The sequence below is a fragment of the Corvus brachyrhynchos genome, unplaced genomic scaffold (assembly GCF_000691975.1).
Source record: "Corvus brachyrhynchos isolate BGI_N302 unplaced genomic scaffold, ASM69197v1 scaffold101, whole genome shotgun sequence".
Taxonomy (NCBI): Eukaryota; Metazoa; Chordata; class Aves; order Passeriformes; family Corvidae; genus Corvus; species Corvus brachyrhynchos.
This window is the reverse complement of record NW_008237239.1, coordinates 15,443,071-15,465,019: the sequence shown is the minus strand read 5'-3', so window position 1 is coordinate 15,465,019 and position 21,949 is coordinate 15,443,071. Positions and strand designations below refer to the sequence as shown.

The window sequence follows — 21,949 nt, the reverse complement described above, 5'->3', positions numbered from 1 at the left end:
AGAGGAAGACAGACCAGGGAACAGCACAGGCTGCTGTCATTGACATGGCACAAGGGGTGGGAGAAAAGGTTGGAGGGACAAATCTGGATAGTACAGAATTGCATAGAGCATCTGACTGCTTACGTTTAATACCTTTCTGCAATATGATTTTTAAAAATGGTCCTTGAACAGTGATTTCAGTTAATACACTGTATCAGTTGCCTGCTGACTTGAAAAAGAAAATGAAGTTAATTGCTTCTGCTTATTTGGACAGCTGTACATTTTATAGAAAAAGGGCAGCTTCTGACATACAGTGATACTGGTGTCAGTCAAACTCTGCCAGATGTGTCACCAGATTTCTGTCTTTTTCTCTTTCACGTATTCTTGTTCAAAGCATGTATTATAATTTCGGGTTTTTTGTCTTACCATCTTCTTCAGTGTATTTTGCCCAGTGTTCCAAAGAGGAAAGTATCACATGACATTGTTAATTTTTGCAGTCAAAGACAGACCTACTGCCTCAGCTTTAGTTTGCATTTTCCCTAGCAGCGTCAAAATATTTTGTAATAAACTTACTAGTTCTATATATCTCTTAAGATAGGTAAAACAGATTCAGTTAAGAAACATACTACATAGATGGAAACTGAGGCCTTGCACTGTAGATATACTAGGTATTAAAACTTAATCTGAAAACTGTGACCATGTAGCAGAAGATATATAGATTTATATATTAAAAAATGAGACTAGTTACCTGTGAAATAGTAGAGGTATTTGGAAACTGAAGGAGAATCAAAATTTTTGTGAAGTCACGAGTTTAAGATCTTGATAAGATTTCGGGCCTGTTTTGTTTTATGTACAGCACTCAGGGGCTTGCTGGAGAATAGAGATGAAGTTTTCTCCTTTAAGGGAAGAGAGGGGGAAATGCTCCTTACACACTCTTAAATAATTGCATTTTGGTTAAGAAAGCAAATAAGCATCTGGTCATTTATTTAACTAGTTCCCACAGCATTGTACGTAAAGGGCTTTTTCCCCTCTGCGTGCTGCTTTCTGCTACACTGATGATAATGTACCTGGAAGGAAAAGGCAGCCCGGGCTGAGGCAGCCAGCGTCAGACAGGGCGGGCTGCCATCTGTCCCACCTGCTGCATTCATGTGTCCATCTGGTTACTGCAATAGCTCATTGCGGGCTTCAACAGAGCAACATTCAGGCTGAAAAGAAGGCAGTGTGAATTATTTAGGTAGCTAGTGTAAATAAAGAGAGGGGGAGATGAGCAAAGGAGGGGAGTTGTGAGAGGGAGAAAACACTCTCTTACTCCTAGATGCTTTGGAATGTGTTAATGCATGAGAGCGTTTGATTTGCATATAGATTTAGATGTATAGATCATTGTGAAGATTACAAGCCAATGAGTTTTATCTAGATTTAGATAGCTCTCAGCCTGGTTTGCGCATAAAATATAGCCAGTTTCAGGAGGAGAATCTTTGGGGACTTTAAACCTAAGTGAAACTGATGAAATGTAATGCTTTTAGGTATTAATTTAGCAGAAATAAAATATTTCCTTTAAGGGCTTTCTGTGCCCTTTGTTAACCAAGAATTTATAACTGCTTTGCATAGTAAGTGCTTTATACACACTGTGTGGTTTTGATTTGGTTATAGTTACATTTGTAGTCATCTGTACTCTATTCTAAGAGGAAAAGCAGTTGACAAATGCTTTTCCTTTTTATTCTCTCATGTTTATCAGGTGAAGATTAAATCCAGTCATCAAACAAATAATTTTCCAGTTGTCAGTGTATATATTGTTACACAGACAAATATATACATGCTTTTCTGCCTACCTGAACATGCACAGAACATGTAAATCTTTTAAAATATTTTTAATGGAGGTAAGAAAACAGAATTTCATAATTACAGTGGCCTTAAAAAAATAAGTAGGTTTATTTTCAAGTTGCTTGCTTGAATTTCAAAATGACCACCAGAAGATTTAGACTGTGGTGGATTATTTATTTCTAAAATTGAATTATCTTTAGAAAAGAAAAATCATTAATGCTTGATTTGAACATAAAAGTTCATCCTTCAGTTCTAAGCATTTTAATAATAGTCGTGCCATGTCAGATTTTTTTAAAATGTTTGCAACATTAGTCCAGTGCTGTGTTAAAAAAAAAAAAAAAATTTGGCTTCCGACTTCAGTATGTTTCCTAATGTCAGATTCTTTTTGCTTTCGAATTTTAAGTGTCACACATCCCTGGGCCAAAGAACAAAACCAGCATCATCTTAAGAGGAATCCTTGAAATTGTAGGAGGGTTTTGTGTCATTGTTTTGCTTGGGTTTAGATCTGCAGAAGAAAAGGACATGGCATCTTGAAATCCCAGCAGCCTGGCTACTTCTCTAAGATTTGCATGAAATTCAGCTGCAGCCTTCAAAGGGATTTGAGTGGATTGGATTCTTTAAGGTTAGTCCATGTCAAACCTATTAAGTTCAATTCACATGCAAAACCCTTTTTACGTTTTTTTTTAAGCCAATAAGGCTCTAACTACTATTAAGGCGGCATGGTGTACTTGCAGTAGAGCGTCCATGGTAATGGATCACCCTGCTGGCACGTGTAACTAACCAATAATCCATTTTGTCATCTCTCAAATTAAAAGATCCGGTGTCCTGTATCTTCCTCAGATTGAAGAGGTACTGTTTGCAAAAGTTGAGGTCTGGAGACGATTTTGAAGTATCTGAGTCAGTTTGCATATCCATCTTATATCTAAAATGTGATTTCCCCCATTAAAGGAAGATTAATTTAGCCTTTGAAAGTAACTTAAACTCTATGATTCTTAACTTTCCAGGTCTTTGAGTTCTTACTCTTCCCATAGAGTTATTCCACTGTTAAGTAAGTTTAGGAGCACAGTATATGTGCTGTGGTGAATCGGGAGACATTGCAGGGGGGAAAAAAATGATGGAAATACTTTATGGTGTGTAAAAGGATTAGTGGCTACTTCAGAACTGCAAGGACATGGCTTTAAAAAGAACAGTTAAATTTTAAATTTAAGAGCCAATTGAGGAAATTCTGTGTATCTCGTGGACATTTAGGCTGAGGCCTCTAAATGCCTTGTCCACCAGCTGGCTGTGAAAGGAGTACCAAATGGAACACGCTCTGCCTCAATTAGATATTGTCAGAATAAATGGATGTTGGTAGGAATTTGGGTTAAATAAGGGGCACCCAGCATTCTCTGAGGTTGTCTCTCATCCTGGAGCTTTCTGCCCTGTGTGAGGTCTGCAAGATATGCCCTTCATTTTGTGGACGGCTCTGTGTTGTTATGCTTTCGTTTGAACATAGCAGAAGTTCTTCTAAAGTGCTGGCCAGATCCTGTAACCAGGTGAGCTGAATCTTGAAATCAATTGTGTCTTTACTGCATGGAATCCAATTCATTTGCTTCCACAGTGCCTGCACTGCCAGCTGGACTGTCAGTTACTGGCAGGATGCTGGATTCAAAGTTCTGATACCAGTCAAACTCGCTGAATTTTGCTCAGTTTAAAAGGTTTAAGTGAGGGGAAAGTAGTATCTTCTGCCTGTATTTTTTCTTATTGCAGTTTGAATGTTATGTTTCATGCTCAAAGAAAGCACTGCTTTCAGTTTAGATCAAAAATTGTTGATTTGTGTGCGCTGGTTGAGAACAGGATATCTTCCATTGACTTAAGGTTACAGGTGCTCCAATTCTTTTAAAAATATTGTTCTATTAAACACTGCAAATAAGCATTTTTTCTTTTTCTATATTTCAAGGACACATATTTCATATTTAGGGTGTTCTTTTTTTTCCAGCAGAAGGTGAAGAAGCTGCTTCTTAAATGAAACACTAACTTTTGGGACTATATCCTGCAAAGTTTGCATGCCCAAGTCATTTGATAGAGGTAGTAAATTTCCTGGCAAAGTACTTGAAGGAAGGGGTTAAAGGATAATAAAACCGTTTCCAGTTGGCCAGGTTCACTTGCATCTTGTGAAACAAATATCTAGATTTTTCGAGTATAGCAAAGAACAAAATTAACAAATACTATAATTAATTGTCTTGTGCTTAGCTTTTTCCCCCTATTTTTGTTTGTTTTCATCTTTTTAAAGATCTAAAGTTCCTCTGAGCTATGTTCAGAATTTTTTCTTGTGTTTCATGACCTCTGAGTAATTTTTTTTAAAAAGTACCTGAACAAGGAATGCTGTAGCAGGTAAAAGATTACATGTAAGGTATGGAATTCTGTATTTGCACGTAAGTTCATAATTTTTCATCTAAACCTTCTTTACTGATAGCTCTCAAGCTCTTCAGGGTTGTACAGAGCTTACAGCTTTTAATATTGAGGCCTTGTAGTATTAATATGCCTATTTACAGCATTATTAATTATATAGCAATCCCTAGCATTTATGTTGCTATTTTGTTGCATTCCATAAACGCTGCTGTTTTCCTGCTTGTTACGGTGAGTGAGTCATGTTGATACATGCATTTTTCACGTGTTGGTATTTGGGGAGGTAAAGTTAGTATTTTGCTGAGGGAATAAAGGGGGTGAGAAGCCTGTCTAGATGTGTGAATTCTCATGTCCTTGGCACCCAGAACTTTGTTGCTGAGAATATTGCAAATATCTCTTCGAAGAGTACAGTCATGTTGTAAGGATTACATATTTGTGGTGTCCTGGTGGAGTGGTTCTTTCAGCAAAAGGGCAATTTGCTATAATACTTCTTCAGAGTGTTGGAATAAACACAAAAAACCTATGTTGATACTACTAACTCCAGGTAAAAAATAACACATCTGGCTAAATTAAATTAAAATTTTTAACAACTTTAGGTTCTAGTAACATAAAAAGAGACTGTCATCCTTGTTCTTGTTTATACTTGTTGGCAGTCCCTGAGTGAAGGTAGAGCTGGGAGAGCAGGGCAGAGGGAGAAAAGTTAAATGGCAGAGGAGTTGAATTGCTTCAGTGACAGATTCTCTCCAGAAAGGCATTGAGTTGTTTTAAGGATTAGTTTGGGAAAACTTGAGTTGAATGCACTTCTCTGCTGTGCATGTATTGCATTGCTAATGCTGCCAGGCACTTATTTTTCATAAAAACAAAGTTTACTTTCCAAAATGAGATTAGAGAGCACTGGGGAAATTTTAAAAAGCCAAGTTAAAAATTGTGTCATCAGCTGCAAAACTGGTTGGCATTTTCCCTGTGTTATTTTATTGTGAGATTCTTAAAACACTAGAGCAGATTAATAAAACAGTATATATTTTACTCTTACATTATGATGATAATAACACCAGAGAAATGTTGCAGAAAATATTATCAGTGATCTAAGGGTAAATGTAGTTTCTCAGTCAAAACCCTTACCAAGTTCTTTATGAATCTCTATTTGTTCCCAGTGGAGATCTGTCATTGCTGCAAGGTAGTTCTTACAGTAAGAATCTTGCATCCTATCAGCTAGTCTTGAACATTTTCTCGTGGAAAAGCCTCACCATATGAGCTGGGAGTCCGGGAGGCTGTGTGCGCAGTCCCTCTTCAGAAAAAATGCGCTCAATCTGTTTCAGACGAGTTCCCCGAAAGATGGGTTAAATCAACTGATTGAGCTGATTTTCTCTCTTGAGGTGATATTTTATTTATATGATAAAATGCTTGGAAAGTGATTAATTTGTCAGGGGAACATCTTGTTACTGTAAATTTGCCGAATGTGTAATAAAATTGCCATAACACAGATGGGAAAATGAAGATCTTTTAAAATGAAATAACTGAGCAGTCTGCCTACATTTTCAGCACTTAAAATTAACTTAGTTAAATTTCTTTGTCATTTTTACCCCTGGCAGAGTGCAGGCTGGGGAAGATTAGTGGCAAATGCGCGGTGTGAGTTTGTATGTGTTGTGGGTGGAGGGTACGGGAACAGGCTCTCTAGTTTTCCTTCTGTATCAGAAGAATCTGATAGATTTATTAAATTTCTGCCAGGGATTGAGTGAATTTTAAAAAATTAAAATATACAGGTCAGATACTCCTTCCCAGTAGCAGAGAGTTTAAAAATAGGGGGCCTTTGTGGGCAGGAGCCTCAAGTTATTAAGATGTACATGAAATAGTGCTTTTGTGCCACTTTGTGCAGGATTGCTTTAGAATGAGAGCTAAATAGTGTAATACACTTCTTAAGTCTTTTTATTGCAGTCTCATATTGTAGGGAATATAACTTAGATTATCGAGGGGTGTACTTGAAAAGGCAAAGGAAGGAATCCCTTCCCTGTGCCTGCATTGCAGTGTGTAACAAGTGAAAATAGCATTAGTGAAGGAACAGTGCCTTTTATTCCTACATTTTACTACTACCTGTCCATTTGTCCACCAAAATGAGCCACTTATCATGCTTCTGTGTTTTTCCCTCACAACTTAAAGAATTATGAAAGGAAAATTCAATTTTTTGTGTCCTTTTATGACAGGTATACTGGATACTGTGGTCATTTGGATTAAAAACATATCCGTCACCACAAGCTGACAGGTTATTATTATGTCTTCTTTGAATATATGAATTTTATCCCTACATGTTGGAAGTCTAAGAATGGGAACTTTTTATATAAATAATTATCCTGGTGGTGATGTACTGCATACGGTTGCCATATTTTTTCACTTTTACAGCATTCTTGGCCTTCTCACCCATAACATAAATCTCGGGCTCTCATATTTAATACAACCTGTAGAATAACCATGCCTGTATAATGTACAGTCAGCCAATCCCACATCATCATTTGGCTATCGTTTTTTGTTGTCCTATGACGGATGTTTCAGTTGATGCCCCGTTTTGGATTTTACAGAACGATGCAGCCAGCCAGGGGTAGATGAGAGTGGCCTCTTTCAGGTGTTCATGCTGATATCCACAAGCACCCTCAGTTTATTAAGCTTCCAACTATAGGCAGTTAAAGTCTTGAGTATATTGGTGTTATCTTAGTTGCTCATAATTTATTTTTCAGAACACCAGGCTATTCATTCCATGAAGCAATAGTAATACAGAGATTTACTGTCAGACGCTCTACTGTGTAAAGAACTGGGAAAGAAGTGGAGCATATTTGGTGTATGTTCTAAGTAGATGCTTAGTGGTATGATTCTTATACCAGATCTCAGTCCTATCATGAGAAAAAAATCTGTTTCCTAATCTGGTAAAATTATCATTTAATGCCATCCTGTTAACTGATCAGGGCTGATCCTTGGTTTGATGAGCATCCTGAACTTGTGTTGAAACTGGCGAGGCACAGAACTTCTCTGGATCAGATGTGTGTTGTTGAATTTTCTGGTGGATAACTGGTGGAATGCCATGCTTTCTTCAGGCCAATCTTCCTTTCACTGCTTACTCAAGGACAGTCACCTTAAACAGAACTTTTAGCTGTAAAAGAAATAAATACTTGATCTAGTCTTAATACTGGTGAAATAACTGAAGCAAATCTGTTGTTAAAATACAGCTGAAATTTGCAGTGTGCAATATGGAGTAATTAATGCTGATGTGTTCATGTAAAGCTTTTCTTGGACAAGCTTCTTGATGACATTTTCCAGAAGAAGTGGCCACAGGTGAAGCATGTAATGATTGCAGTGTATTGATACAATTGCTTTATAATTGCAAGTAGCAACATCCCTGATCTGCATGTTATAATTGGGCAGGTACATATTTGTTACTTTAGATGATTTTTCTCGAATATGCTGAATTTCTTTCTTCTTTTCCCTCTGACTCCCACCAAAATAGAAGGCAGAAGTTAAAGAGAGTAGAAACAATATCAGGACTTCGCAAAAAGCTTATCCTGGAAACTTATGGAGTCATGCAAACATTTTAAAAGTGAAAGGCTTTGCTTCCTGACCTTTGCTGCTGATAGCAGAGGCAAATCTCTGACATGTAAACCTAATGGCATAAATAGGTTTGAATTACACGTAGTAATATGTGAAGAACAGAGAACTGTGAAAAGCCAAAGGTTTATTTATTTTTTTGTAAAAATCTGTAATCACACATTAAAATCCAAGATAGACTAGAAAATACTTAAGCTGCATAGGTTTTGCGTCTATAAATTCTCTGATTTATCTCAACATGTGATGAATTCGGTCATCAGTACCACACCCAAGTAACATACCTAAACTATTTGTTTTGTCTGTTTCTATTTCCAGTGCTTCCAGAATCAAGATAGATAAACAAAGAAAGAGTAGAATTCAATGGAAGAGAGGTTTTTTTTTTCTTCCTACAGTTTTCATTTACAGCTATTATGGGCTTCATAGTATAGAAATAAAAATGTTGTGTGTTAACAGACAGAGTCATATTACTCAAATGCTTTAGTTCAAATAAATAAATAGACTGCTGTGCTCTCTGAGTCCTTGCATGTCAGTGTGGTTTTCCTTGGGTGCAGTAGATTATGGTAATCCACTTGCATCTTGTGTATCAAGAGTATCAGGACCTTAGACCCTCTGAAATCACAGGCTGGGTTAGGAAGTAACACCATTAGCTGGTATAAATTTGCAGAGCTTCAGAATTGCTGGGTTTTTTCCCCCGTACCCAAGGTTTTGACTCACAATGAGTGGCAGATGTGCTGTATTTGGAACAAATTTGATTTTGTTTTTCTAGCTACTATTCCCATTAAAATAACAGACCCAACACCGTTTATAAAATTACCCAGGCAATTTAAGCACTTTGAGAATCAAGCAGTGATATTGGAGGAGGAGGAGTCTTCTTCAGAATTCATGTTCATCTTTAGAACTGACATCTCTCTGTTCTTGGCTCTTTCACAGCAGTTAAAAATTTATTTATGGAAGGAATAGTGGAATTTTTTTTTTTATGCATTCCTCTTTCATATAATGAAAACTAGCACTCCTTTTCGCATTTTGTAGAAAACAAAATATTCTGATAAATTGTATTTGTAAAGTATTTGATCAACACTTTACCAAAGTATTTATTTGCCTAGTATTGTCTCCCCTCTTTCATTTTGAATCCTTAAAAAAAACCCCACCCCAATCATAAAAACCTTGGGCTGTTCACAACTACACATTGTTCGCACATTACCCTATGTGCTGGCTAATGGTGTTCTTGCCGTAGGCTTTATATTTGGAAAGGCTTCACAAGAAGAAATTGCGATTAAATTAACAGAAAAATAAACATTTTAAATTGGGAGTAAGAAGAAATTTAATTAAGTGTTAAAATTAAGTTTTCCATTTAGAAAAAAAACCCCTATATATTTCATTTCTGAGGTTGAAGGCAAGTTCTCTTCTCAGAAGTAAATTTTCAAACTTCCAAGGCATGTTTTGATCAAAGCCATAGAAAACAAACAAAATATACTGGATTGGAATTCTCCCAAAGCATGATAGGGTTCCTGTGCCATGATGTTGTTCCTGTTGAGTAGCGATAGACAACTCTTCACCTTTCTGTGTTTTGTTTTGTGCATCTGTAGGACTGAGATAGGGGTACTCTCTGGAAATGTGTTAAAAATCAGTAAGTTAAAGATCATTATTAATAAATAGTACCATAACAGTATGATTAGAAATATTTGCCTAGGTCCGTTTCCTTGCTTAAATATTGATTTCAAGTGATCTGGTCAGAGAGCTCTGTGTGGGAACCAGGAAAGCTGAGTCAACCCTAGAACGCAGGAGCTGAGGGACTTCACTGTCTGAGAACACTTAGCCACAGAAAAGGCCTGGTCCCTACATTGTTTTCAAGTCCTGCAAAAGTGATTGAGATTTTTGTCATCGTAACACTAAAAGTAAAAAAGTAAGACTATGGCACTCCAGAGACTGTTTTAAACCACTTTCAATTTTTGTCCCTACCTTTTAGGTTTCCTACAGTTACTTGCATCTCATAGTTTCAAAGGAAAGTTTTCTCCCTCGTAGAATCTTACATCTCACTCCTTTTAGTTTCTTTAGCAAAAATACAGTTTCAAGCTTTCGATATGAGACCGTGACAAAGTGATTTTATAGCCAGTACTGAAAGTGACTAAACTTGACAACAATTGTGTTTTATGACAACCACTGCTTTCATGTCCACAGCCTACTTTCCCATCATCAGCTGTGATTTTTTTTCCTCCTTTTTTTCTCTCCCCTCCTCCCCCCCGTGACTTTTTTCAAATGTGAGCAATTCTGTATTTCTGTGCTGACTGAAAACAAATCCTTTTACCAGGAGTGCATTTTAATGGGCAGCCTGCTTCACTTAAGTCACCAGAACCTAAACTGTATAATATTCAATTTTTTACCAACCCGGGACCAAAGCTTTTTCTTGAGAGCGATGTTCGTAAGAGTAGTGGAAGAATTAGTATTACAGAACTAAACCAGATTAGGAGGGAATGTGAATTAGATTTGGTAACAGATGGTGCCGTGGAAATTAAAGGTGCTTTGCGAATGGAAGCGACAGCAGCTTGCCTCTTTTCCTCTCCTGTCTCTCTCTTTCATGCGCTTGATAGACGGGTATAAATCACAACAATCCCTTCTTGACAGCCAATTTCAAGAATTTGATCTGGTTAAAGACATGGCTTTCCTGCTCTACTCACTGAAACTGGCTGCTATTTTATTTTTATACAGCACCTTGTCATATTTAGGAAAGTGGAATCACCTGCCTCACTTTAATGAAATTTTCTTTAATTACAGTTTTAGCTCTTTAGTGTTAATTACTTTTCCATTCAGCTTGAATTCTCGGGCTGTCTCATAGGGATGTATTTCTCTCCCCCACCCCACCTCCTTGCACTATTCACGCATATGCTTTCATTTTTCTAAAGATGCTTCTCGTTGTTGGAAGTTGTTGTCAGATCCATTATAATTAGATCCTAATTACCAAAATCATCATTATTGTGTAGGAAGAGGAAGCATTGTAAACAACTGTTTTAGGATCTTATTTTACAGAGGAGAAACCTTTCAGGATATATGTGAATAATAAACAAAAAAGCCCTACTGAAAACTCTAGGAAACATATAAAGGTCTGGAGGGCAAACCCCCTCCTTGGAAGGAAAATGTACCCAGGTTTTATATCTATTCCTCAGAGATAATTCCTCTAATCCCATATTTTTTCAGAAAAGATCAGAATAAAATTACCCTGTTTCAGTTTGCTTATGTAAATATTCATCTTTGCTCCTCTCATTCAGGTTCCAGATACAAAAATCACTTTTTTGATGTGTGTCAGGACTGACTTATGGTTGCCTTAATACAATTACTTTTTCTGTGTATAAGGCAGCAAGTGTAAGTGAAGGGACTGCTGTGATGCATGGAGATGTGGAGATGCTTCTGCCATACACTGAAAGTCCTCAGAGTGAAACAGAAAAATAATGGACTGTAGCTAAAAGAAGAAAATATAAAAATAAAACCTTCTCAAACTAGGAGAAGATCTGTAGAGCTGGCAACTAACAGTTGGTAGAAATAAAGCTTCCTACTGGCAGTCAAATCAAATGTAGTAACAACTCAACGACTCCCTGCTGCTTGCTGACAGCATGGTGTAACACACTGGGACAAACATTCACTTAAACACTGATTGAAGGAAAACGTCATTTCCCCACTCCCCAAGTAGCTTTTTGGTTGCGTGTGCGAGCACACATGTGTGTGTAGGGGGGATTTAAATCCAGTGGCATGTGTCTGGGAGGACAGCACACACTGGGAGCCAGCTGAGTGAGGGGGTGGGAAAAGGATCACTTGCTTTATAAGTTTTAGTCCTGAGTCTTTTAAGACGCTCACTCTCTGATACTATTTCTGGTGTGTTCTCTCTAATCGGTTCTCCAATTTAACAGAGCCTGGCGTGCAAATTATAATTCTCCTGCTATAAATCTGCAGAAAATCGGTGAGGGAGCTGGGTGGGGAGACAGGTACATGGTGTGCACACACCTACACTCTGCCTTTCAGCCATGGAATGAAATTGCTGCTGGAAATTGTGAAAAATCTAATGATGCAAACTTTGACTCTCTCTTGAGACCGAAGGCATTTTTTTGTCTTCTTTTTCCTTTTGGAAAGTGATGAATGACAGCTGTGTCTCTCTGATCTGTAGTACTGGCTTTCTGACTGGTGCAAGTTACTACTTTTGATGCTGTAATCATTTCAAAATAATCCTTCTTTAGAAAGCCTGTTGTGTTCTTGAATGAATCTTTACTTACTTTTGTAGTTTTTTATTTTTATCTCTTGAAGTAGCTGAATGTAACATTTCATTTTCTTTTGCTCTTTCAAATGATTTCCCTTAATAAAAAGAGTCCTCACAATTAAGAGCTGACTCCTTCACACTTTACCATGTCCTCTGGGGGCTGGAGACATCAGGTGGATCCCACCTGATACCACTGAAATATAACCACAAGTAGAATGATGCTCCATAACAGAAAAGAATTTCACTTCTTAACCAGAATTTTTGCTGTCTTACAGCATGTAACATGAATTGTTAGTCTGCATTTGGAGTAATAAAATCTTACTCTTCCTGATCAGTATACTGATTTACATATGGTGAGGCTTGGCCATCGTTCTGATAGTCACGTAACAGCCTTTTTGATTGGAACTTTTTGGGCATGAGAATGCTCCTGGTTTGAGTTGGTGCAGCTCTCAACTCTTCTCTTGCTGCAGAGTTGGCTGTTTTCAGGGATGTTAAGTACTGTAACAATAAAAAAAAAAAAAAAAAGTGTGTATATATATATGTAAAATTAGGCTAGAAGTCACTATATGAGAGAAGGTAAGTCTAAGGTATATTACAGTGGTTGGATTGTAGCTTCAAACAACAGCCATGTTCTAGCTGTAAAAATGTTAGAGACCCAGGAGAAAAATGTTAGGGACGCACTAAAAACTAAGTAGGTATATGAAGTATTCCCTGAGATTTAAGTTGTATCAGAACCATAATAAATACACAAAATCCAATAAATCTCTTCTGTGTTTAACTTTGAGGCATTCTAGAATGATTTTGTTTTGAAGTGCCATCTCCCTCTGTTGCTTTCTCTTCAATATTTACCTCTTCTTTTTTTTTAAGTATTTGAAAGCTAAATCATCAGGGCATACCGAAAAGGTATCTTTTCCTACTTAAAAAACATGAGATCCATATAAGGAGGCAAGTCTTTTCTGCAGTGAACTTTCTTTGGTGATGGCCTGCCTAGTAGTAGGGCATAACAGCTAATAGGATATTTCCTGCATAAAACACATGCAAAATTTAAGGTCACTGGTGCAATTTTTTATATATGCTTTTATTTTTTGCCTTGCAGACAGAGGGTTTGTTTGTTTGTTTTTTTCAGTGTGTTGCAGTGACATGTATTGGGTACAGTGGACAACTGTGCCACTGAGGGCTGGCACCTTTTCAGATGTCTGGTGTTTTGGCTCAAAGGTGTGGTCTTTGAGTATTATTCCTCATTTTTGTTCCTAAAAGAGTACCTGATGTAAAGAATAATAATTTTTCCATTTGAAAAGATTTAAATCATGTTGCCTCTAAGTGCTTCAGCTTTAAATTCAGAAGAGTTTTATGTTATAGTCTGTCGAACCATAGGATCTGTATGCTGCAGAGCCTGTGCGTGTCTAAGGATACATTTAATTAAACCAGCATTAGTGTATCTATACAGACTTATTAAAACACTTAGTTTGTCTCAATAATATTGATTAAATAGCAGTAGTTTGTTTAATCTAAGTGTATTTTTGCTATTACTACATTACTTCCAAGTAATCAGGGTAATAGTCATCATCAGTGAAATATCACGTTAGTTATGAGGTAATGCCATAAGAATTGATTTAGACTTGGCAGGAAAGGAAGGCTTTCTGTCATATAGTGCCAAAGCCTGATTTGGACTATTAGAATGAGAGTTTTAAACATAATTTCTGTTCGTATAAACAGGGTGTGTTTTATAGGCTTATAGGTTATTCCATACTCTGAGTATCCATTATATCAAGGAACACCTCAGACAGTTAATTATGCAAAACATCATGTAAGTAATTACACAGTATTATTATGCATTTAACAGTTTTATTGATTTGCCAGTTGCTCACTTACAGTATTTAGAGCTATAAACAAGAGATGCTCACCCTCAATTGAAATAGATCCAAGGAAATGAGCTAAAGATAAATGACACTAGTATGCATTGTTGCATCAGATGTAATCCTTAAACGTAGGAGCTGTCAACAGTGATAATTTGCAACACATTGGGGTATCTCAGGATCATTTCCTTCTTGTTAACAAAGTTTATCAACCAGGAAGCATGGGGAATCAACTTCAAATAGAATGGGAAGCAATAATGAATATTTATATACGGTGGGTGAGGAGGTTTAAATAATTCCCCCTCGTTTTGGAGGGTCTGTAGTCAGCCACTTGAAAATTTTGCTTTTTTGAAAGCAGCACAGAAAACAAAAGTGCAGCCTCTCAGATGAGGTGCAAATGTGAAGGGTCTGAGATAATGGTTTGTTTGGCTTGTTTTGTTGAGCTAAAAATGAGCACGCACAGTAGTGCAGTCTTCCACTGCACTGTGTGTAGGAAGTGCTTTAGCAGAGCTTGGGTAGATCACATACAGAGCAACAGCAACTGTTTGGGAAGCTGGATCCTCTGTCAGCAGTCACCAGCTAGCTCGGGCCACTGCTGGTAACAACATGATGGCTTCAAGCATTGCTTCTTCTCTTCCGGCTGCTACTGGCTTTGACAGCTGCTCTGGAAGAAGTCACTGGCTTGCTTTGCTTTTGCTTACCAAGGTGTAGTGGGGAAGGTTTCAAGAAAACATAAAAGAAAGAAGAAATTACAAAAAGCAATGAAACATTCAGCTTTTCTTAACAACCCCCACCCTACTCCCCAGAAAAAAACCCCACCAAACCCCCACAGCTGTTCTCTTTTGCATCTGGTACTCCTCACTCTGTGGTTGTACATGTGTGTTGATTAATCAAGACCTTGAGCCTAATAACAGTTTTGTTTGTGCATGCATAGGACAAGATTAGCAATACTTTGCAATTAATGATCTCATCCACTAGGTTAACCAAGCAGGCCTTACAATATTTCTTATTAAAAGAAGAAATCCTTTCTTTTCCTTCCTCCAACTAAGCCAGTGCACCTTAATGCAATGATGATATGTTAGACCCAGCAGTTGTCAAAGCATCGTATTACTGTGATGCCATAATGACACCCTGTCTCTGTAAAGTAGTCATGTTTTCTCAAATCACACGTTGCACCGTTGATTTCTGACATGACACTTCATTCAGTCACTTTCCTTTTCTTCGGCGTCTCCATTCTCTGACAATAGCAGCTGGTGCCCATTTTCCTACTAAGTGATTCACATTTTACCACTTTACTGGAGTGCAATTAGCTGGAGCAGAAAAAAAATGCTCAGTGTAAAGCAGCTCGGCTGAAATTGTTACTCAGCTCTTTAACAGGACCTGGCGAATGTCTTGAGGTGTTGTCGTGGGCGTTGGTGCGAGAAGCAACGTTTTAGTTTCTTTGTACACGTTTTTTTTCTCTGTTACAGTCAGGGAAGCGAGTATGGGAATTCACTGGAACACGCTGACTCTTTTTTTGTCTGCTGATCTTAGTATAGACCTGCGAAATGATACTGAAAGTAAGCACAGTATTTAGAAGGAAATGTGGTATTTATAGTCAAAGCGAGGATCTGACTTCCGTTCCTGACTGTACAGACTTTCTCTGTTACTTAGACAAAGAGATTCTTTAATGCATTGGCTTTCACAGTTAAAGTCCGAGGGTAGCAAGACCTTTTTGGTAGACATCCATGGGAGAGGAAGGTATTGGAGGAAAATCAGATGGATGGTACTGTTAGTGTGAAAAGTACCTAGGGGTGCGTAATAACACCTACCTTGCTGATGCTCCCACGTCATTACAAATGTCAGCTGCTAACAACCTATTCTGATCTTTATGGAAATAGGGCAATTATCTCTTCAAGAAAAGAAAATACTTTATGTGCAGGTAAAAGTGGACTTTAGTGTTGGTCTGCAGTAAAGCTGGTCACTTTAGTTATTGTAACTAATTATTACTGCCACTGATACCACCAGTGCGGGTCTGAAGTAGCGAATGATGCCGTAAGCAGAGCTTTTGCTTCTTGAAAAACAAATGTGAATTGTGTTCATGGATTATGAGGTATGGGCATGTTGTTTTGACCTCCTTTGGGTATTGGTAATAAGGGAGATGAAGGAAAAGTAACTTTGTGAACCAGTTATATATATGGATGGAATATAAAGAGCTTCCAGTAGCTTGAATGAGGCTTTCTTTCTTAAGGCTATATACTGTAATCAGATGCAGTTAATTTTTGCATTCTAGTTGTATATTGATACTGATTTAGCCAGTGTCAGCACTGTCAATATCATTAGTAATGTGGCAGGTAGATGGAAATATGAATGTGATTGCATTAATAAATTCTTAATATATTCAGCCTTTCATAAGCACATAGCATTACAATTTATTCGCTATTGTTTAAGACCATTTTAAAGAAGAAGTTGCCTATTGAAGTGCTCTGTCATTGTACATTTCTGCCAGCAGTTCCTGGCTTCAGGTTTTGCTTAAATGAGGACGTTTTGAAGTAAATTTAGTGTAGACATGAAGAGTTAATGCTGTATATTCCATATTAGCCATGGCTTGCAGCACCTTATGTATTTTCTCTTGTATATGGGCATGGAAATGCTTGTAGAGCCTGTTGTTACTTTTCCTGAAGCTACTGAAAGGAAAGTTTACTGAAGATCTCCCACTTGTTAGAAACCTTACTTCGGAACAGCCCACCACAAATGGAGCTGCCATTTATTTGACTTAAAATCTAGTAAAGAAAAAAAAACAACCCCACCAAGGCTTTAAAATAAATACTGTACGTTTTTATATGACACATGTTATTTCTATTCATAAACCTTAACTAAATTTAGATTTTTATTAATCCAATGTGACCTAAAAATTTTGCATTAACAGCACAATGTGGAATTGGGCTTATTCTCTTCGAATGCAGATAAAGCCATCATCTTGAAAATAGCTCTTTCTGACAAAAAGGTGTTCTTTTGAAATAAAGTCTTATTCACTACATTCCTCTTAGAGTTAATGTGAATTTTAGTGCCTCTAATTTTAGATTGAAGTGAGGTCTAGAATAAAACCCACTGGCTGACAATTGAATTTATAGATAGTTGTGAATATTTCAGGCTTGAATAATAGAGCTGTAGAATTTCAGACACAGAGAGGAAGAGAGAATTAAGCTCCAACTGTAGTTTTACACTATAATGCAATGGTGTCTAGGAATTCTTCAGTGTAACGAGCTAAGTAGTAATTAGGAGGGAACTGAGGGAGGGATTTTACAGAGATCTAGCTTAGGCATTATTCCAAACGTTCAGCATGATAATTTGATGGTGGTCACACCTGCCATCCGTTTTAGATGGCTCTTGAATTACTTTTGTTCAGGAGTGGTGCAGTAACGAAGGAGTGAAAGCCGTAGGTGTCTGTTGCCCACCCACAGCCAGTACCCAGCCTTGTCTCTGTTTCACCTTCTGGGGGTTGAGAAAGTTTTTGTTCTCAGAGTCAGGCGCTGTTGTTTTTGCTTTTCCTTGGAATAGTTAATGTTTTAACCGCATTTACACTTTGCCAGCATGCACCAATCCAGTCTGTACTGTTGAAGCTGGAGCCAAAAGCAGCTCTGTCTTGGTTAGTACCAGAACCTGCTACTTCAGAAGCATCAGCAGACAGGCTTTAGCATAGGCAGCACGGGTGATCAGATTTTGGTGCTTGTCAGAACTGAGATGGTATTTTGGTTCTGACTGCTTGGAGTGGGAGACAGCCACTTCTGTACTGGCCAAAACAACGTGCAGTTGACTAGCTAATTAATTGCAATTTTTTTTTTTTTTTCTGGAAGGAGAAGGGTGACATTCGAGCTCATTATTGCACAAATTAGATTTAAAAAATCGGCAGTGGGAGTCTCATACAGGAACGTGCCACCACGTCTGGTTATGACAGACTGTAGGCAGTGACTGCTAGGAGCTGTATTTTGAGAATTTAAGTGTGGAGCCTTGGCAGAAGGCAGGTGAAAATAGAACCAAGTACCTGTTTAGTCAATGAAAGGATCTTAGTATTAGTGTGTAGAAAAATAACGTAAAATATTAGCTGGTAAAATGTGAAAGTTAATTGATAATTTTAATCATAGCTGTATAAAATTCAGTGTCAAAGCAAGAGGAGAGAGAGACAGAGAGACACCATGTTTTAGTACCCTAATAACTTCTAACTCTAGTCTAAGATCGTAATGTATGTGAGAGCGGTCCAGTAATTATAAGGTAATAAGTGGAGTGGTGGTGTAAGTGCTCTAAATTAAAAGGAATTCGCAGAGCTGCTGTAAGTCAGTGCCGACCTGCTTTCTTTCAAACGTTGACTTGAGAAAAGTGCTTAGCCCAGAGTGCAAGTAGAAAGACAAGAGAGAGCTATCTATTAATTACAACACTCATTAACAGTGACGGCTACAAGGCAGCAGATGCAGAAGAAAAGGCACACGCTACTGCAGGCTGGCAAGGGGATTTCCCCCCCTCCAGTTCTTGCAGAAAGGACAACACAAGCAGGTGGTCCACTGTAATAAGATATTTTCACAGCTTTAACCTTCCCATTTCCTTGGTTTATTTGCTGATACCAGATAGCTTGCTCCTTCCACCTCCCCAAATAAGCCCTGATTTTAAGTTTAGAGGGTAACATTTCTCTACATCAATCTGGCTGGTTTCCAAATTCACACATTGTTTGTTTTCAATAGAATTTTACAATAAAAATTAGAACAATTGAGAAGTCTAAATAAAATCCGTGGGCACTGGGTGAATTTCATCTTAAACACTTTTCTTTAATGAAGGGTCAGGCTTTGATCTCCATTACCCCCATTGGAAAGGAAGCCAACTCTTGATTTATGTCTTTTTTCCATTGGTGAATTTGATTCCAGATATTAAAGTAGAAATTGATGAAAATTTTTTATTTTTAAATAAAAAGAAGTGGAAAAGTGAAGATCTCAAAAATTACTTCAGAAAATTAAGTTGGTCAAATTGTCTGAATTTACATATTTTCTTTGAAAACACAGATCCATAGCTCCAGGTGATGTTATGGGATAGTTGCTTTTCTGCAGTTAATGTTTCTAAAGAAATGTTCATAACTATCACCTGAAATCTGGCAGTTTCTGAGAGTACTGTCAGGAAAACGTTGTATAAGCCATTTGCTACTGTGGTCTCATAATTGCAGCTGGAGAAAATGAGGATAATATCTGAATCAGAGCTTACTAATTATTATTTTTGTCCTTTGTTCACCCTAAAATGTGTTAAAAAATAATAAAAACACTTGGGGATGGAAATAGACGAAGGTATCTCCCCCAGTCCTCCCTGTAGAAAGTACTGACTTGTTGGATCAGATATTGTATGGTTTTATTTCAGATGCTTAATTCTGAAACTCTGAGAACTGAGAAGACAAAATCTCACCTTCTGAAAGACAAAACCTTTATGTTAAATTTCCTCTAATATATTTTTTTAATCCAAGAATGGAACATGTAAAATGACAGATCCTATAGAGCTGTAGATATATGGGATAGTGGCGTAGTTATTACTGGTTAGTCTGAGGATAATGGCTAGAAAGTAATTGCAGCCACAGCTGATGAATCATTTCACTTAGATTTTGTGAAAATGGAGTTCAGCCTTAATTATTTGTTAGAGTACTCCATTGATGTGCTACTTCGTTACTAAATAGCTGTATCTATAATAAAGCAGTATTAATGAAGGAAAAAAAAGATTGCAAGAGACTTGCTCTTCAGTTCTGGGATCAGATCAATACATGATGGATACGTGTTTTAGTTGAGTGTCTTGACAAATATTAATTACAGAGCAGAACATTTATGTGATTAAACTTGGAAATATTTGTTTCTGGTAATGGTGGAATTTACAGAAAGAAAGTACAGATGGAAAAATGAAGACATTTAATAGCCAAGCCATGTAATAGGAATTTTTAAATTTTTTGACTTGCTGGATGACAAGTCCAGAATTTAGAGTTGATGTGAAGTTGACATGTAGCCTGGAGGGCAGGTGGAGGGGACAATGGACGGATTTGGTCTCTTTAAAGTTTTTGTTTACTGCCTGTCTGGAGCTTTGACAAAGCTCTGTCATGCCCTTATGCTGATTACCTTCATGTAGAACAAGAAGTATTGACTAATGAATGAATGATGTGCAGTCCCTAACCCTTCCAGAGCAGCCTTAAAGAGCACTGTCTTTAATACACAGATTCTTCTTTCTCTCTCTCCCCACTGCAGGCTTCTCTGCAGAATGTCAAGCAAAGATCGACACATTGATTCCAGCTGTTCGTCGTACATCAAGACGGAACCGTCGAGCCCCGCCTCTCTGACGGACAGCATCAACCACCACAGCCCCGGTGGCTCCTCCGACGCCAGCGGGAGCTACAGTTCCACCATGAATGGGCATCAGAACGGGCTGGACTCGCCTCCCCTCTACCCCTCGGCCACAGGGCTCGGGGGCAACGGGCCGGTCAGGAAACGGTACGATGACTGCTCCAGTACCATCGCTGAAGACTCACAGACCAAGTGTGAATATATGCTGAACTCCATGCCCAAAAGACTCTGTTTGGTGTGCGGTGACATTGCATCAGGGTACCACTATGGAGTGGCCTCCTGCGAGGCCTGCAAGGCTTTCTTCAAGAGGACAATTCAAGGTTGGTTATTTGTTAAGCTTCCTTTCTTTTGCTCAAAATGAAAACGTGCAGTCTCTGGTTGAAGCCTGTTAGGACTTCAGACTGTGCCCTTTCATTCTTTGTTCTGCTTGGTCCTACAGATGTTGCTCATGAAGAAGCCACTTTGGTCTTCTTTGGGAGTTCTGTCTGTCACATTTAGCTCAGTGCCATGTTTATTTTGATTCCAGAAAATAGAAAAACGCTGGTGCTATCCAGTGGGTGTTCAGATTTGTTTTCTCTGTGAGTTTGTCTGGATTCCCATAAATGATTGTTGCGAAGAAAGTGGAGGATTTTCTGAAGGTTGTCATGGATGCCTCTTGAACACACCTTGTGGCTGGCACACAGGATCATGCTTGTGTGTTGCTCCTAGGGTACACCACTGCTGTACTTAAATCGTTACAGAAATCCAGTTTATATTTGTTAAAGAACCATTGCATGTATATTGATACTGGAATGGAACAAAATGCAGTGGTGTAGTGCTTTGTGCATATCAGTGTATTGATAACTGGTCTTTCACCCACTATATATAGTGGCCATAAGTGGATTCAACAAATAACTGTAAGATCACATTCTAAGGAGAGTAAGTTGGCAGCTTTTGGTCTCTGCTCAGTATTTTTTACTAACCTGCTCTTGATATGTATTATAAATATGCCACATATTTTGGCATAAATTAGTACAAATAGGAAAATTTGCATGACTGCTTCTTCTAGCTTCAGAACCTATGGAGACAAAATAACCTTCTACTTTGATTTAGATAGCATCCTTTCAAGTAAAATTGAAGGTGCTTTATTTAAAGAACATGAGGCCAAGCTTGGCCTGTGCAGGAATATAGTGTCACATTAAATTAAACTCAGACTTCAGAGACTAAAATTGGGTTGCTAAGTCCAAATTTAAGCTCCTCAATAAAACCTGCTTGATTTCATACATGTTGAGCACCTGAAATTCTCAGGAAAGACAGTGCAATCTGGTGATATATACTATTCTTTTTAACAATGAACATAAAGTGAGCTTTGGTTTGTAATTTCACATAACCCCAGACTGGAAACATTTGGTCAAGATTTCTTAAGTATAGTGCTTCCATATTTAATTTAAAATTAATAAGGAAAAATAATGAATGTTAATTTAATTTATTTATTGCTGAGGCAATGGCCATTTTATTCTTCTCTCATCCATTTTGCTGCTGGGGAGATTTGGGCATTCTACCAGCACAAAGTACCCATTTTATGAGGGCCATACAGCCGCTAAAAAAAAAATTAGACTTCAGTTGTTATAATGGAACTAAGTGTTACATTGTTGACAACCAGTAAACAAAGATTCCTAGTGGTGGCGTGGGTTTACGTGTAAAATGAACACACATACAGAAACTGTGCTCATTTCAAGTCTCTGTTTTGGAGG

The 21,949-nt window shown here is 37.8% G+C and overlaps 1 protein-coding gene across 4 annotated transcripts in view; it reads left to right on the top strand.

The window, feature by feature from the left end:
* Positions 1–21,949, top strand: part of ESRRG (estrogen related receptor gamma) — a 342,621-nt gene that overhangs the window by 197,566 nt on the left and 123,106 nt on the right. For all 4 annotated transcript variants that reach the window (XM_008630337.2, XM_017730040.1, XM_017730038.1 and 1 more), the window contains one exon: positions 20,121–20,536. In XM_008630337.2, the coding sequence (XP_008628559.1) occupies positions 20,134–20,536 (403 nt within the window). In that variant the 5' untranslated portion in view covers positions 20,121–20,133. The remainder of the gene's footprint in view (positions 1–20,120; positions 20,537–21,949) is intronic.